Source organism: Rana temporaria, chromosome 5, assembly GCF_905171775.1.
Source record: "Rana temporaria chromosome 5, aRanTem1.1, whole genome shotgun sequence".
NCBI classification, from domain to species: Eukaryota; Metazoa; Chordata; class Amphibia; order Anura; family Ranidae; genus Rana; species Rana temporaria.
Window position 1 is genome coordinate 365,188,129 of NC_053493.1, and position 17,520 is coordinate 365,205,648.

The window sequence follows — 17,520 nt, forward strand, 5'->3', positions numbered from 1 at the left end:
CATTCAGAAAGTGAGGAGATGATGTATGAATAAGTACAAGCAGAATTAATTTCGCCCATTCCTTTGTGGCCAGTTGGTTGTACCCATCTGTTAACTTGGGAATACCTGGAAAGCATAATGGTTATACGTAGTCTACTGGCATTACAGCTTGGCTGCTGTGGATCCCTGGAGAGGGTGAAATACATCCCGGCATAACTATATTTAAGCCATCCGATCCGCCTACATGGAAAGCAGAATCCCCATCCTTTTTTTTTTTAGAAGATTGGGTCAAAGGTAGGCGGCTGTAAATGGACCCAAGTCTGTTTACACCCGCCAGTCCATGTGAGTGGACCTTCTGATCCAGTTCGCCTGCAGCCCAGATCTTCCTCTTCTCGGGTCCCTCATTTTGAGTGCCCTATGGCAAGTATCTTGCTATGGGGCACCCAAGCCGAGTCACAGCTCCCTGTGTCCATTCAGACATGGAGGTCCAGCCACGGCCCTTCTCTCTCCTAATCAACTGACTGACTTTAACAGTGGGAGCCAATGGTGCCACTGCTGTGTCTTAGCCAATCAGGAGGAGCGTCTCAGACGGCTAAGGCACTCGTGGACATCGCTTGATAGAGATGGGACTCGGGTAATTTATTAGGAGGTGCTGAAGGGCAGCTGTTGCACACAGAAGTCTTTGTATCTTGGGCTACTTTAACACTGCAGCGACCGGACATTAGCGATAACGTGCAGTGCTTTTAAACCCAAAGAAGGTATAAAAGCGCCCGTGTTGCGGCGCTTCCAAATCACTTTTCAGGGGCTTTGGAAGCACTGCTCATTAATTTTAATGAGCAGGGCGTTTTGGGAATGCTGTATGCAGCGTTCAGGATTCAGTGTTTTGGCAGAAAAATCCGAGATGCACATAAATGTATGTACACGTGCCTAAGCGCTAGGTGTATAAAGCACTGGAACATTTATTCATTTCATTGGCCAGAATAAATTTTCAATTCTAGCCTAGGGCTCGGCAATATTCGGTCGCAATTGCGACAAGAAATTGTGACCCCGCCGGTAATTGAGCCCGCAAAGCCGTGGCCTCAATTACCGGCCGTCGCGGGCCCCCAACTCCCTCGCGCGGCGGGGGAGGTGAGGGTGCACGGAGGCACAGGATCCTGTGTCTCCGTGCGCCTCCACCTCCCCCACCGCACGATTGCACGATGGCCGTAATTGAGGCCGTGGCTTTGCAGACTTGTGAAGGCCCAAGCTTACTTCTGTGACCTTGCGCCATCTGGTGGTGGCCGTTGGCATTACAAGTAAAACAGCAGTTCTAATGTGTTTTCTTCACGGTTTTCACTGCCATCTCCTTCCCTCTAATTAGAACCCCCCAAACATTATATATATATTTTTTTATTCTAACACCCCCGAGAATAAAATGGCGATCGTTGCAATACTTTCTGTCACACCGTATTTGCGCAGCGGTCTTACAAGCACACTTGTTTGGGGAAAAAATACACTTTTTTAATAAAAAAAATAAGACCAAAAGTAAACTTATTCCAATTTTTTTTTTATATTGTGAAAGATAATGTTACGCCGAGTAAATTGATAGCCAACATGTCACGCTTCAAAATTGCGTCCGCTCGTGGAATAGGCGACGCTTAAAAAAAAACTACATGTTGCATGTTTTGAGTTACAGAGGAGGTCTAGAATTATTACTCTCGCGATACCTCACATGTGTGGTTTGAATACCGTTTACATATGCAGGCGCTACTTGGGTATGTGTTCGCTTCTGCGCATGAGCTTGGCGGGACGGGGCGCGTTTTCTGGCTCCTAACTTTTTTAGCTGGCTCCTAGATTCCAAGCAAATTTGTCAAACCCTGTAAATTAAGACCCCTTTCCGCTATTTTTACCGCCGACGCTATGGGCGGATTTGCGGCGCATTTCGGCCGCTAGCAGGGCCGGTTTTACCCCCCACTAGTGGCCGAGAAAGGGTTAAAACTGCCCGCAATGTGCTGCTGCAAAGCTGTATAGCCACCCTGTCCCATTGATTTCAATGGGCGGCAGCGGTGAATGAGCGGTAAACACATCGCTCCAAAGATGCGGCTAGCAGGACTTTTTTTTGCTGTCCTGCTAGCCCAACGCTCCAGTGTGAAAGCCCTCGGACTTTCACACTGGAGACGATGGTGCAGCTGTATGAGGGCAGATTTGCAGGCGCTATTTTTAACCCTATTGTGCCTGCAATATGCCCCCAGTGTGAAAGGGGTCTAAATGAATGAACCCCAAAACATGTTTGCAACAATGGCGTTTAGAAGAGCTGGGCAAACGCCCAGTGTGCATGAGGCCAAAGCCTAGATTGCACCCCACAAAAATAGTTTGCGAGAGCTGAAGTGATTAAAAATTTTGTAGATGGCAAAGGATAACAAAAGGCCTCTTTGGGGAGATTTGATTGGCTGAGCTGGGTTTCCAGCTAAATTCAAGGTTTCCGTGCATTTGCTTTTTGCCTTTCTACCTCCCATAGACTTTAACTTCAACTATGACTGATCAGAAGTTTGATAGATTTTTCTTTGATTAGATTGTGTCTGTATGCCAGAAAAAAAAATGCATTTATTTTAGTGTCTTAAAATAAGCAAAGTAATCATTTGTAAGGTAAATTTTTAGATGTGGGAAAAAGTATGGGTAGTCTGTCATATGACCGGGGCTGTGACCTGATCCATGGTTTTCTTTTGAAGATCTCTTTTTTTCCCAGGCACAAATGGTCTTTGCTGTATGGAACATCTAAGTTCACTAACTGTACAGAAATAACAGATTTGGATTCAGTGATCTGAGATATCGTTAAGAAACAAATTGTGAGATTGAGCTGATAAAACGGGATTGAGTTTCTAACGTTTATTTAGGCAGGTCAGAGATGTTCCTTTTCCACAAGACTCTTTAACCTCCTGACCCTTAATTGGCTTTTATTCAGCATTTGTTTGGCACTGTCAATTTAAGAAGCTGTGTATTTTAGGATGCTTGAATGATCTCAAGTAAAAAAAAATACTGGTTTAGTGAGAACTTGCTTGTGTAAAGTGATGTCTGTTGCTAGTCGTTGTCAGACAATGTAATGTTTCCTCATGCCATCACTCTGTTTAGCTAATCTTAAAGCTGGAACACACACACACACACACACACACACACCTCCATAATAAGCTGTCCATGCTAAATAAATGTATTTAGGCAAACAGATGTACATATAGGGACATGCATCTTTCTTTATTTAATTCCCCTTTTCCCACAGATCCTTCCTGCCAGGGCTCTACATGCCACGCCACCATTTTTAAAAATAACAGCCCCTGTAGCTGGCTTCTTCTACCTAGTTTTGTGACGAGACAGATTTTGTGCATTTCCCCTAAGAGATCTAGGGTGGCTTGTTATTCACTAACAAGTCACCTCAATCACACACATGGCATGCCCCAAACTAGCTCTGCGATGGCTTGTTATCCAATAAGAAGCTGCCCCAGATCTTCTCTGGATAATGCATAAGATTTGGTGATGTTTCCCTGGAAGGCACTGGTGAGGTGATCTTCTGTGAAGTTTGGGCTATGTCACCAGTGCCTCAAGAAAACCAGGAAAGTAGGAAAAAATATGTAGGTTTCTCAAAAAGTATTTGATTTTCCAAATCATGTGTATGTTTGTTTTTGGATGGGCCTGCAGTGTTGCATGCCTCATGGCTTTTTGGGTTTCAGAAGGTAAATGTCAATTTTAAATGATCAACTCCCTCCACCTTACAATGTTGTCAGTCAAGAAAATATACTAACTGGCATGATACAGTGGCCACACTTTTAATGCCACATTTGATTAATAATCCTAAGTGCGCATTCACACCTAGGCGTATATACGCCTGTAGCGCGACGCCGCAGCAGCCCTTGATACGCTGGAGGGGTGAGTTTACATTGCCGTCTATGGAGATGGTTCACATCTCCACCCCGAACGCCGTACGCCTGCCGCCTGAAAACAAGTCCCGGACCTTTTTTTCAGGCGGCTTTCATTGTTTTGTCGCGGCAAATCGCGGGACAAAACGCCGCAATTTGTCGCGGCAAAATACGCCGCGGTAACATACATCTAGGTGTGAATGCAGCCTTAAAGCAAATTAACAGGTTGAAAAAACAGTTACGGTACATTCCCGGCATTCTCAATGGTAACTGTCATATATGCTTGTGCCCTCAACCAAACTGTCAAACCATGAAATGGCTGGTGTCATAACTGATCACATGTCCTGAGTTGTCTACAGGTGTCTTTTGCATTCCTTTATGCCTATAGATCTCCTTAGTGTAAACACCTTATTTAATTTAAATCGCAGGCCATTCATATAAAAATATTCCCTACCCTGTGTTTCAAGATGGATGTCCAGGTAATATTGGTGCATACTGTCATACATCAATATAACAAAAATGTTAATAAGATCATGCATGAGCAACTAGCCTCCATGCCAACTTTATGGACACCCTCATTTCTTCTTATTCACTAACCCCAGTTAGAAATCAGTGAGACATTCTATCCTGACTAGTTATGCCGCGTACACACCATTACTTTATGTGATGAAAAAAAACGACATTTTTAAAAACGTAAATTTAAACGACCGTGTGTGGGGGAAAACGTTGTTTTATGTCTTGTGAAAAACAACAAAAAACAATTGAAGCATGCTTCAATTTTTTGTGTCGTTTCTCAAAACGTCGTTTTTTGTTTCACAAAAATTGACCGTGTGTAGCAAAAAACGACGTTTAAAACAACGTTTTTAAACCCGCGCATGCCCAGAAGCTAGTTATGAAGCGAGCTTCAGCCTAGGTTCACACTGCTGCGAATTCAAAATCGCGGTAAAATGCAGTACAGGAACTACTTTTTGAAATCGCAGATGCAACGTCGCACTGATTAGGACAGTGCCATTGCCAACAATTGCCTGCAAATGCCGCCGATTTGAGATGCGATTTGACATGTCAAATCGCATCTCAAATCGTTCCAAATCGTACCCAGTGTGAACCAGGGCTCAATGGAAGAAAAGTGGTGAACGTAACCTCGCTTTGCTAGAGCATTGTGAAAAAACGATGGTGTGTAGGCAACGTCGTTTTTTACTTCACAGAAAATGTCTTTTTTTTTCCATCACATAAAGTGATGGTGTGTACGCGGCTTTAGTCTTAAGGCCCGTACACACAATCACATTTTTCGACGGAAATTGTGTGATGGCAGGCTGTTGTCGGAAAATCCGACCGTTTGTATGCTCCATCAGACAATTGTTGGTCGGAATTTCCGCCAACAAATGTGGGATAGCAGGCTTTCAAATTTTCCGACAACAAATGTGTGTTGTCGGATTATCCGATCGTGTGTACACGGAAAATAATCCAAAAGTACAAACACGCATGCTCAGAAACAATGCTCACCATAACACAACATTAGCAGAAGTTGTCCAAAGGGTGGCGCTAAAGAGCTGAAAAAAAAACACATAGTTTTGTGTTTGTTGGCCAACAACTCTTTGCCATTTGTATGCAATACACGTTCCTGGCCAACGCCCTTCGGACAAAAGTCCTACACTTTGTCGGAAAATCCGATCGTGTGTATGAGGCTTTAGAATGTATGGTGAATGGCGAGACATCAGTAGTCCTTTAATACCTTCCACCTTTGCAAACACTTATTTCTTTTTTTAAACATTCAAAGTTTATTGTAATAAACAGAGGCAGGACAGGTTACATCATATAGCAATGTAGCTGCTCGCAGAGCAGTGATATGATAGGAGCATGGCATAGTAAGTTATAAAACATGCCAAAGGCAAACAAATAAAACAAAACCATTACGACCCATGTAAAGTGGTGTAAAAAGACAAAAGGAAAAAAGGATTTCCAGCATAACCTTGCTTGTCAAATAATTAGTATTGCCCGAGGCAAAGGTAACTGTCGTTGGATAATGCTGGATAGTAGGCCTCAGCCATTTTCCTTTTCTCTCAAAAAAAAAACAAAAAAAAAAGAAAAAACGAAAGCAACCACAAAAACAGAAGACCCCGAGGGGGTGCGGACCTTGGGTGGTCGTAGCATACTATTTCCATCAAGCAGCCCTTGCTATAATCGCGAATCATAGCCAGGAAGAAATAACGAAAAAACAGAAAAGAGAAGTAGTATAAGGTATGGTAAAAAGTCGATGTAAGCAATTTCCCAGGAACCTCTCAGGCAGACGTCTGCAAGGCCCCGTCAGGGTAAGCGGAGGAATACCTGAAAGCGACCCAAGGTTGCCATATTTTGTGGAGTTTGTCAACTCGATCAGACGCCTGAGCCAGGGTCTCCTCCATGCCATGTACCTCCGATACCCTCCTGAGCCAATCAGCTATGGAAGGAACCCTTTGAGATTTCCAATACAATGGGATTAGTGACTTTGCTGCGTTAAATAAGTGTCTCGTCAGAGAATTTTTATATCTTTTCAATGAGAAATTTGTGACATGTAGTAAGCAAGTGGCTGCGTTCAGGGTAAGGTTTGTATCGGTGATTTGTCTAATCAGCCGGATGATTTTTTCCCAGTATTGTGCAATGAGTGGACACTGCCACCAAATGTGGACCAGTGTGCCCTTCTCATGTCCGCATCTCCAGCAGGAGTCCGAAATTTGTGGGTTCCAACCATGCATCTTAGCCGGGGTATTGTACCAATGGGTCATAATGTTGTATGCCGTTTCCTGCATAGCAGTGCTTATCGAGCATTTATGTATCAAAATACAGGCGTACCTCCACTGTGTAGGCGTGATCTCCATGTCCAACTCCCTTGACCATCTCGCTCTGAGCTCATCGGCGGCCCCGTGTTCTGCGTTCTGTAGCCATACATAGGCTTGTGAGGTAGGTTTCACACACCTTGTGCCCTCAAGGCAGATCGACTCCAAGGCCGTAGGGGCCCTACAGCATGCAACCCTCCTGGGGGCTCCCCCCAGGTAGCTCCGTAATTGGAAGTATGCCCACATAGGTAACTGTGGTACGTTCAGGTCCCTCTTAAGTGTAGCCCATTCCTTCACTATTCCGTCTTTGAAGCAATCCCCAGCCAGGAGGGGCTTCAGATTGTCAGGTGGACCGAATTGTGGGTTGTTTAGGCCTGGTACAAAGTCTGGATTATCCTTTAAGGGTGTCAGAGGTCCCGGTTGAGAGGTGATAGTGGATGTTTTAGCTATTTTATGAAGTATCTCTAAAGTGCAACCCGTGACGGGGTGTGATTTGAGATTAGTCGGGCAACTTTCCCAAGTGATCCATGGTAAGTGTTTGAGTGGGAGCGGGCACAGGTCCGCCTCCAACGACACCCAGTCCTTTAGTGAGCTGTGGCAGTGCCAGTCAATGACCCTAGTCAGGTGGGCGGCCCTGTAGTACAACACAAAGTCAGGTAAACCCATCCCCCCACGGTCCTTCGGTTTCAGTAACAAGGAGTATTTAATTCTAGTGGAAAAATATGCAGCGCTGAAAATTCTTATAAAGAGCAAATAATGCATCAATGTAATGGTAACACAGTGACCTGTGAATAAGTGTCCATTTGAAACAACCAACACAAAAAGAAAACACAAAGAAAAAGTCCATCAATAGGGGGTGTATGACCACATCCTCATCATTGGAAAAACTTTCTGCACGGTAGAATCAGAAATAGATGGAATACTCTTACCAGATGACGTGGATCTGCTTGTCAGCGACAACAGATCACAAAGGCATGTAAGGGCTCCGCTCGGCTCTGCTCGGCTGGATGATGGCACAGTAGTAGACTCACCACGGGGTATCCTGTTGGATGGCTGTAAGCCTGGACTGGAACCTCACCGTAGGTGTACTTGCTCAAACTCGAATCCGTGAACAGGAACAGAGGGTCCGCTTCTTTAAACGCCAACTGGTGATGCGAACAGTGGTGTCCACTAATGCAAGGTGCACACTGGTATGGAGTTTTGAAAAAACTTTGCATCCAAGCAAGTCATGCAGGGAAGAGAAAGAAAACAATGCTCCGGATGGTGCAGGTAAAAGAGGGTAGGTTTTATTGAAATAAAACCAACAACATGAAAGTGATCACTTCAGTATAAAATTGAATAAAAGCAATATGGGGGTGAAGGTAGATGCCCCAGTTGAAGTCCACTTGGACGAAACGCGTCGGGCTTGCTATACCTGCACCCCATATTGCTTTTATTCAATTTTATACTGAAGTGATCACTTTCATGTTGTTGGTTTTATTTTCAATTTTTGTCATATTGCTTGTGTGGCTGCTCACTTGATATTTCTAGATTAGCGCAGTATTTTCCCCTTTTCACATTCTAGTATTTAATTCTAGCCTTTTGCGAGTTCCAAAGAAACTTCAATATGGTAGATTTCAGCGAGGTGAAAAAGGCCCGAGGTATTTTAAGGGGCAGGGTGTGAAAGAGGTAGAGCAGACGCAGAAGGATAACCATCTTGATGATGGCCGCGCGCCCAAACCATGAGAAACGACCTGATCTCCAGTTTTCGAAGTCCGCCTCTACAGTTTTGAGAAACGGGGAAGTTTTGTTTATAGGTGTCTGCTAAATTGGGCGTGAGCCACACTCCCAAGTATTTCAGAGACTTAGATTCCCACCTGAAGGAGGACGCTGCCCTCACCTGGGCTACAACGTTATCCGGCAGCGAGACGCTCAGGGCTTCCGACTTGGAGTAATTAATTTTGAGGTTGGATATATATCCATATTTAGCAAACTCATGTAACAAAACTGGTAGCGACGTCACAGGGTTAGTGAGGAAGAAAAGAAGGTCGTCCGCATAAGCGGCGACCTTGTATTCCTTGTCCGAAATCCTGAAGCCCCGAACGTCTGCGTTATTCCTGACCGTCCTGATGAAAGGCTCTAGGGAAAGTATAAATAGGAGGGGAGATAGCGGGCACCCCTGTCGGGTGCCATTCGCAATCGAGATTTTATCAGATAGCGTGCCATTAATTTTCAGTTTAGCCGTGGGGCCTTGGTACAGCGCCGAAATTCTAGCCAACATGTGGGGGCCCAGGCCCACCTTCGCGCATACGGCCAGCATAAAGTCCCAAGCAACGCGGTCGAAGGCCTTCTCCGCATCGGTGGACAGGAGAAGGCCCTCGATGTTCCCGGTCCGTGCCGCCTGTGTAAGTAGTAATGTTTTTATCACGTTGTCTCGTGCTTCGCGACCCGGCATGAAGCCCATCTGATCCGGTCCAAATAGATCCGCGAGAATGGGGCTTAGTCTGGTCGCCAAAACCTTCGCGTGTATCTTTGCGTCAAGATTTAGAAGCGATATGGGGCGGTAACTGGAGCATTCGGTAGGATCTTTACCGTCTTTGTGCAGTACCGTAATGTGTGCTGAGAGAAAATCAGGCGTAACTGTTCTAGGTTCAGATAGTGAGTCTAAGGCAGCTCTAAGAGGGTTCACCAGGATCTGTGCAAAAGTTTTGTAGTAGATAGAGGTGAAGCCATCTGGGCCTGGGCTTTTCCCTGATTTTAATTGCGCGATGGCAGATGCTACTTCTTCCGACGTAATCGGGCCCTCCAAGAGAGCAATGTTGGATTCTGAGAGAGTGGGTAAGCCACTATCAATCAGGTAATCACAAATTATCTGTGACCTATCTCCCTCCATGCCCTCCATTCTATGCTGGGGTGGTAAATTATACAGCTTCGTATAGAAATCATGGAAATGTCCTGCAATCGCTTCAGTGGTGACATCCAGTGTGCCGTCAGGCCTCCGAATGCCATGGATATAGTTTTTGCTAAATTGTTCCTTCAGGGCCCTGGCCAAAAGCTTCCCTGACTTATTACCAGACTCGTAGTAAATCCGCTTCCTGAAAAAAAGGAACCGTCTTGACCGTTCCTCAAAAAGCTGTTGCAAATCTTTCCTCTTTTCTAGTAATTCAGTAGCTGTCTGAACAGACAGAGATTGTTTGTGAAGGGTCTCAAGTCCCTTTATCTGCTCTGTCAGGGTCCTAATGTTTTTTTCTCTATCCCTCTTGCGACGGGCCCCCATCCTCATTAGGTCACCACGTATTGTACATTTATGCGCCTCCCAGACCATCAGGGGGTCAGCATCTTCTGTCACATTACGTCTGAAAAATTCGGCTAGGGACGTAGTCAATTCAGTCAGGAGGGCAGGGTCCGTCAAGAGGGAAGCATTCAGTCTCCACGATGGGGGACTGGGAAGAGCTGCAAAGTCTCCCAGGGAGAGCGAGATAGGTGCGTGGTCTGAAAAGGACTGTATTCCAATGCGTGCCCCCGAGACCCTTGGCAGATCCCTCTGGGAGATAAAGAGGTAGTCGATGCGAGAATGTCTGTCGTGTGGGGGCGAAAAGAAAGTAAAGTCCCGTCCATCTGGGTTTAGAAACCTCCATACGTCAATCAATTGTAAAGACTGAAGTAAAGTTTTAATGCGTCTGAGAGTCCTATAAGTAATGCAAGTTTTCCCATTTGATGTATCTGTCAGCGGATTGAGGGGGACATTGAAGTCTCCCCCTAGGATCAGGCAACCAGTGGAAAAACCTAATAACTCCTGAACCATCCGCTGACAAAAGGACACATGTGCTTTATTGGGAAAATAAGCATTGGCCAGGGTCACAGGTGAATTGTTGTACAAACCCTTGAGGAATACATATTTACACCCTGGATCAATAAGTTTTTCCTGGAGAATGAAGGGTGTATTTTTGTGTATCAGAATGGAAACCCCCCTAGCCTTGGAGTCATCACTAGTGGCATGGTGAGCCTCTGTGTAACATGAGTCTGTCAATCGGGGGACATGATGTGTTCTAAAATGGGTTTCCTGGAGAAACACAAACTGAGGCCTACCTTTCCTGAGCTCCCTCAGTAGGGTGGAGCGCCTTTCAGGGATGTTCAGTCCCTTTACATTATGGGACACAACAAATGGGTCCCTTCCAAGATCCGCGTAAGCCATAGTCAGAGCCCAGAGCGAGATGAGATGGAGTACACCTGCAGTAAAGAGTCACAAAACACAGGCACTGTCATACAAGTAGAGACACAGGGCCAGATTCACAAAGGTTAGCGGATCTTTAGATCCGTGTAACCTATGTGAATTAAGATCCGCCCTCGCAAGTTTGTGAGGAAAGTGTCAAATTCACAAAACACTTACCTCCAAACTTGCGACGGCGGATCCTAACTCCCCCAGCGGAATTCAAATTCCGCGGCTAGGGGAGTGTCATATTTAAATCAGGCGCGCTCCCGCGCCGATTTAAATACGCATGCGTCGTCCGGGGAATTTCCCGGCGTGCATTGCTCCCACTGACGTCAATAGGACGTCAGTGGTTGCGACGGGAGTGGGACTTGCGACGCGCGTGTTCGTGAATCGGCGTACGCAAACGACGTAGGGAATTTCAAAATCGACGCGGGAACGACGGCCATACTTAACAATACTTACCCCTGCTTTTAGCAGGGGTAAGTATACGACGGGTACCGCGCTACGGAAACGACGTAAGAACACCGCGTCGGGTCCGCGTACGGTCGTGAATTTCGCGTGTCTCGCTGATTTACATATTATTCAGTGTAAATCAGCGGGAACGCCCCCGGCGCCATTTTTAAATCAAAAAAAAGATCCGACAGTGTAACACAGTGTGACACTGTCGGATCTCAGCCCTATCTATGCGTATCTGATTCTATGAATCAGGTGCATAGATAGGACCAGAAAAAATCCGAGATACGATGGTGTATCTGAGATACACCGTCGTATCTCTTTTGTGAATCTGGCCCACAGTTTAAAAGCAAAATCGACTATACCAAAGAAAAAGAGAGGCTGTAGGTCCAGCCAGTATGAGAGTAGAAAAGAGAGATATAAGGAGAGGTAAGGTGTAGGATGGAACAAGTTAAGGAGAGCAACAGATTTCCCTTCCCGGGTGAGGGATCTCTCCCCGGGCGGAGTTTGTCAGTGCGTCCACAACCACTCAGTGGGTGCGGAGGCACTGGGTAGGGGGGTAGAGGGAGGCAGTCGGCGGGACAATAGACCGACAACCTTACCGGTATATTTTTTAAACCAATACAGTAAGTTTTAAACGATTTATATGTCAACTTCAATAGAAAAAAGAAAACACACACAGCCTGCAAATTAAGGCTAATGTAGCATCGTCAGCCACCGTACGTAGCTGACGTAATTTCCCCGGCCCTGAAAACAGGAGGGCCAAACAAAAATGAAAAAATAAAAGAAAAAAGAAAAAAAAAACCAGATGCCCAGCTATTGTGCGACTCAGTTAGTACAATGTTCCCCAATTAGCCCATAACATCTCCCATCCCCCCCTTCATCAAACATGTCTTGCCCTGTATTACGACCCTTATCAGGGACATCTACATTCTTGGATCCGGTAAACCACCCTCTGTGCTTCAAAGGAAACCTCTTTGAAAGCTACGTCAACTAGATGGGCAGGAGAGGCAATGTTAACCGGTGTCCCAAAGGAAGGAGGGGGGAATGCCTGGTAACCTATGTGATCAGTTCAGGCAATAGTTTCAAAACCGCTGTCACGTGGTTCTCAGTGGGAATTAGGGAGATGACTAAAGGGGAGATGGCATGGGCATCAAATCAACAACTGTCAATCACTTAGCAAATAAAAAGGGGAAACTTGGGGATAGCATGTTGAGAGCTAGGTAAGTATTGAACATCTGGGTAAGGAGTAAAGCGATAGATCAATTTCGGGCATGAGATAGCCCCGATCAGTCATCCCCACGTTCTCTGCGATCATCCCTGGAAGTACGCGGGGTGCCCGCCTTAGAGCCATCCATACGGTGAGGTTTCAGTCTCTTATGGAATCTTTTCTCCGGGGTGGAGAAAGGTGATCTGAGGGGCGAACTTTCGGGTTGAGGTCCCAGGAACTCTGCATACCAGTCAGGAAGCGGGACATAATCCAGTTCCAATGCTGCACAGAAATCTCGCAATCCATCTGGGTCTCGTAGTGTGTGTTGGCGGCCACCAGAGGTCACTGACAGGGCAAAGGGAAACTTCCAGGAATATCTCATGTCACGTTCTCTGAGTTTGTCCAGCAGGGGGCGCAGGGCTCTCCTGTTCTTCAGCGTAATCTGGGAGAGATCCTGGAACAGCATAATGGTGGCCCCATTGAATACAATGTGATCATTCCCCCTCGCCTTTCTCATGATATCCTCCTTGAGAGGAAAGCTCTGCAGACAGCAGATAATGTCCCGAGGGGGAGCGGAGTCAGGGCCCTTTGGCCTGAGAGCTCTATGTGCTCTAACAAAATCAATCACTACATCCTCCTGTCTTTCAAGCAAACTGTTGAACACGCGTTGCAAGGCAGGCATAATTTGGGCAGACTCCACGGATTCAGGGATACCCCTTACACGAATGTTCTTTCTCCTTCCCCTATTGTCCAAATCCTCTAGGTGCCTGTTTATTTCAATAAAGTGGTAGTTGTGGGCAGAGGAGGCTCTTTCAAGGCGGTGGATGGCTCTGTCTCTCTGTTTCCCATCAGATTCGACTCCCGCCATGCGCTCATTAAGTGCAAGGAGATTGGACTTAATGTCGGTAATAGCAGCGGAGAACGCAGACTTAATGTCTGCAGCTATCACCGACATGTCCGCCAGCGTGAGGGGGTTGTTGGAGCGGGTCACCTCCCTACCTGAGTCCTCCGGGAGGGATTGGGAGTCCTCGCTGTAATCCTCCTCGTGGTGTTGCTCCGGCGCCATCTTGGCTTTCCCCATCGTGCTGCGGGCCCCAGCCGACGGCTTAAACAGGTCTGTAATGATCCGAGCCGGTGTGGCAGACGTTCCTTTCTTAGCGCGAGAGTGCGGGGTGCTGTAAGACCGCTTGCCCGGCATCTGAGAGCTGTGGGTCGGGGAAATTATCCGTTGCAGGCCGTGTGTGCTCCGGAGCTCTCTCACTGAGCGACCATGTCCGCCGCGCGCCAAGCCACGCCCCCAACACTTATTTCTTATCTATTTATTGGACATGTTACTTTTACATTGCAAGTACTATGGTCTGTTGCCTTAAGCCATTGTAAATGTTGTGTTGTTTAAGAAAAAAAATGATTTTAATTAAAACAACTGAAAGCTATTTTTTTTTCTAATATCGACATTGATATTCTTTATTTTACAGGATGACCATGAAAGCTGTGGATCCAGTTCTACCAGTCGCAGCAACACAGACAGTGCCAAGTCTGCAGTTAAACCAAAGAAGATACAGCAGACAGCTCCCAGCGACCCTGACCTACCGCCAGGTATTACTTCAGTGTTAGCTCCGTATATTATACCACACCATCATTATGGTGGTGGATTTGTAATCGCGGTAGATGGCATAATATTCCAACCTTCACAAACCTTTACTTGAAATGGCTAAATGATAATTATGTCTGTAGCAATTACCGTATTTTCCGGCGTATAAGACGTCTCGGCGTATAAGACGACCCCCTAATTTTCCAGGAAAAAATTTGGTTTTGGGATATACTCGCCGTATAAGACTACCCCCTTCCTACTAGTCTTTCTGGAAGCTGAGGGGTAGCCAGAACAACCGCTGACAGAAACAACCGCTGACAGAAACAGGCTTTTTTCAAGCCTCACTATGCCATGACATGCCCCACTGTGCCATTACATGCCCCACTGTGCCATTACATGCCCCCACTGTGCCATTACATGCCCCCACTGTGCCATTACATGCCCCCACAGTGCCATCACATTACTTGCCCCCACAGTGCCATCACATTACTTGCCCCCTCAGTGCCATCACATTACTTGCCCCCACAGTGCCATCACATTACTTGCCCCCACGGTGCCATCACTTGCCCCCACTTTCCCCCCCACTGTGCCATCACTCACGTTTTGCAGGCCGGTGACGGTCTCCGTCTGCTGTGAGCGTCCATGATTTCAAAGCCGCGCCGTCTTCTCAGCGTGTCCTGTGATTGGCGGAACACAAATTTTCCCAGTAGCGCCTCTGTTCTGTGTTCCGCCAATCACGGATGCCTTCTCATCTTGTCCGAGGATGAGAAGGCACCCGTGATAGGCGGAACACAGAACAGAGGCGCTGCTGGGAAGTTTTGTGTTCCGCCAATCACAGGACACGCTGAGAAGACGGCGCGGCTTTGAAATTATGAACGATCGCAGCTGCACGGAGACCGTACCCAGCGTATAAGACGACCCCCGACTTTGGATGCATTTTTTTGCATCCAAAAAGTCCTCTTATACGCCGGAAAATACGGTATATAGACTTATGGAATGTTAGTCTCTTATTATGTCAAGATTTTTGTCCTTTTTTATTTTTATTTTTTAAAACAGATCTTAACGCAGCTATGGGTCCATGCACATTGCTGCATAAAGATCAACAATCTTGAGCTGTGTTCAGATCCATAAAACATTTTTTTTTTTTTAATTTCTGTATCATAGTTTCTATACTGTGTGCATGTAAACATCTATGATAATGATTACAGTGCAAATGCTCTTTACTGGTGCTGCTTGTGTCCTAGCAACAGAAGGACACTAGGTTGCCAAAGCTGTCTGCATACTAGCAGCAGAAGGCCGCTAGGAGGCAGAAGCAGTTTGCATCCTAGCGACAGCCTAATGTCTATGCTAGGAGGCAGAAGCTGACTGCATTACACGTGAATAGTTCCTCTGACTGGGCTTGGACAAAGATAGTTTTCATCCAGGGACAGCCTTTCTGGCTGGTCACAGCTAATTGGCCTTTTTTGTTTGTGGCTATAGTAGTAAGTTTTGCTGCGTCCAGAGGTTGCATTTTAGATGCCTTCTTAGAGCAACAGCCTATCCATTGTCATTTACTTGTCTGAAGTTTTGCATTTTTGCATTGGACTTGTATTCTAAAGTTATTTGGGGTTTAAAGTGGGTTAAAGATTTACTTTTCCTTTGAAACTAGATTTGACATTTTTCATATTTTTTATTATTTTTATACTCGGAATAAACTACATTGCCATGCTTTTCATCACAGGTTTGTCATTTTTCATTCTCATTAGCTGCTCGTTTTGCCTCAGCTCTTCCTGCTAACCCATAAGGTGACACTAGGGGAGAAGGGCAGACACGGTTAGTGGAAAGGTCAGAGCATGGTGGGGAACTGAAAGTGGGATGTCTTCTTATTGACAGCTCTCACACCAGAGCCCTCTGCATTCCATCATGCTTCCCTGCACAGAGGAGGACTTCTTCCACCCAGACTCCTTCACTCCATGTTTATTATACTTTAACACTGCCATAGCAGCTTGACGATGATGGAATAGAGATAGGTTTGAAAAATTGCTCTTCAGGGATCCTCTGCTCTTTTCATGTGATTTATTGCAGGTCTTAATTGAAGTGTATTATCTGGCTTAGACTTGCTTTATGGAATGACCTACTCTTCTGCCAAAAGCCAAATTCTTCCCAGAAGTTATTTTATTGTTAGGGTACCAAAAGGACACAGTAGTGACAATTTTGGTTCATATACAAGTCCTTCAATGGTGAACATAACATTTGTTGTTTTAAGTTGCTTATTAAAATGTGTAATATTTAAATTTAAATTTTCTTAAAAGTTTACTTTACTTTAAAACCGATAAATTCTACACAGAGGTAAAGCATTCATGTGTAGCCTTGACATATGTTCATAGGTTTTAGAGCATCCCTGCATCTTACAATGCTGCTTTCCATGCAGTTACTATTATTTATTGCAGGTATTTACTCTATATGGCACTGCCAATTTATAACAAAGTTCAACCCATTTTTGTAAGTTGATTTTATCAACAATCTCACCCTCATTGTAGTCCTAAGTGGATATTAATTTTTTTTTTGTTTCTTATTATGACTGAATACCTTTATTTTAAATGTGTTGTCGGCACTTCTGGTCCCAGCTGCCTAGGCGATGTCATAATCACGCGATTCCCTTGCACTCCTGGTATATGGGCGTCATCGAGTTTCACAACTGGCATTCGGCGCTCTATAAGTATTTATTCCAATCCAATCCAATCCAATCGATCACAGGAGTCCAAAGAAAAAGCTTTCATTTTCTTTTGATTGACAAATTTGCCATAACAATGGGGTGGGAACTTTCACTGCTGCCGCCATTGCTATGGCAACCTGCAATCAACAAACTGCACCGTGCAGTGTCATTGCTGCACAGACGCAAGATCGAGAGGTGCATGCTGGGTAGCCAACTACATCCAATCCCAGAAATGGACACCAGCAGTCTTCAGTTGCCCAAAATCTCGATGACCGCTGCCTGCTTCAAATATAACGTATTTTTTAACAAATTAAAAAAACACACAAAATTACATTTGCAACAGTATCCAAAGAGTAATGTGCAATCTCTGCCAATCACAGGGGTGCTTTTAGAAAAAAAATTGAATATGGTGACTATAGCTCTGCTTTAACCCCTTAGCACCGTCCGTACGCATATCTGCGGCCTCGGGTTTAAAGGGTTATACTGCAGGCATCATCCCGGTACCATTTTCTTGAGCGGGCGGTTAAATCTTTAGTGATTACAACCAATGTGGCTAAAAGCCGCTCGGCTGTTATCCCGAAGGAGCAAGAGGGGACAACCCCCCTGCGGCCTTCCGCCACTCTTCCCAAGCCTCCCGTCCCACCGGGAGAACCGATCCATGATACGGCACTTCCACCCACTAGAGTGAGACTGGAAGGAA

The 17,520-nt window shown here is 45.6% G+C and overlaps 1 protein-coding gene across 1 annotated transcript in view; it reads left to right on the forward strand.

Annotated features, from left to right (window-relative positions):
• Nucleotides 1–17,520, forward strand: part of VPS13B (vacuolar protein sorting 13 homolog B) — a 1,252,356-nt gene that overhangs the window by 85,786 nt on the left and 1,149,050 nt on the right. Inside the window, 1 exon segment of the mRNA XM_040354774.1 lies at nt 14,010–14,130. Coding sequence (XP_040210708.1) covers nt 14,010–14,130 — 121 coding nt within the window.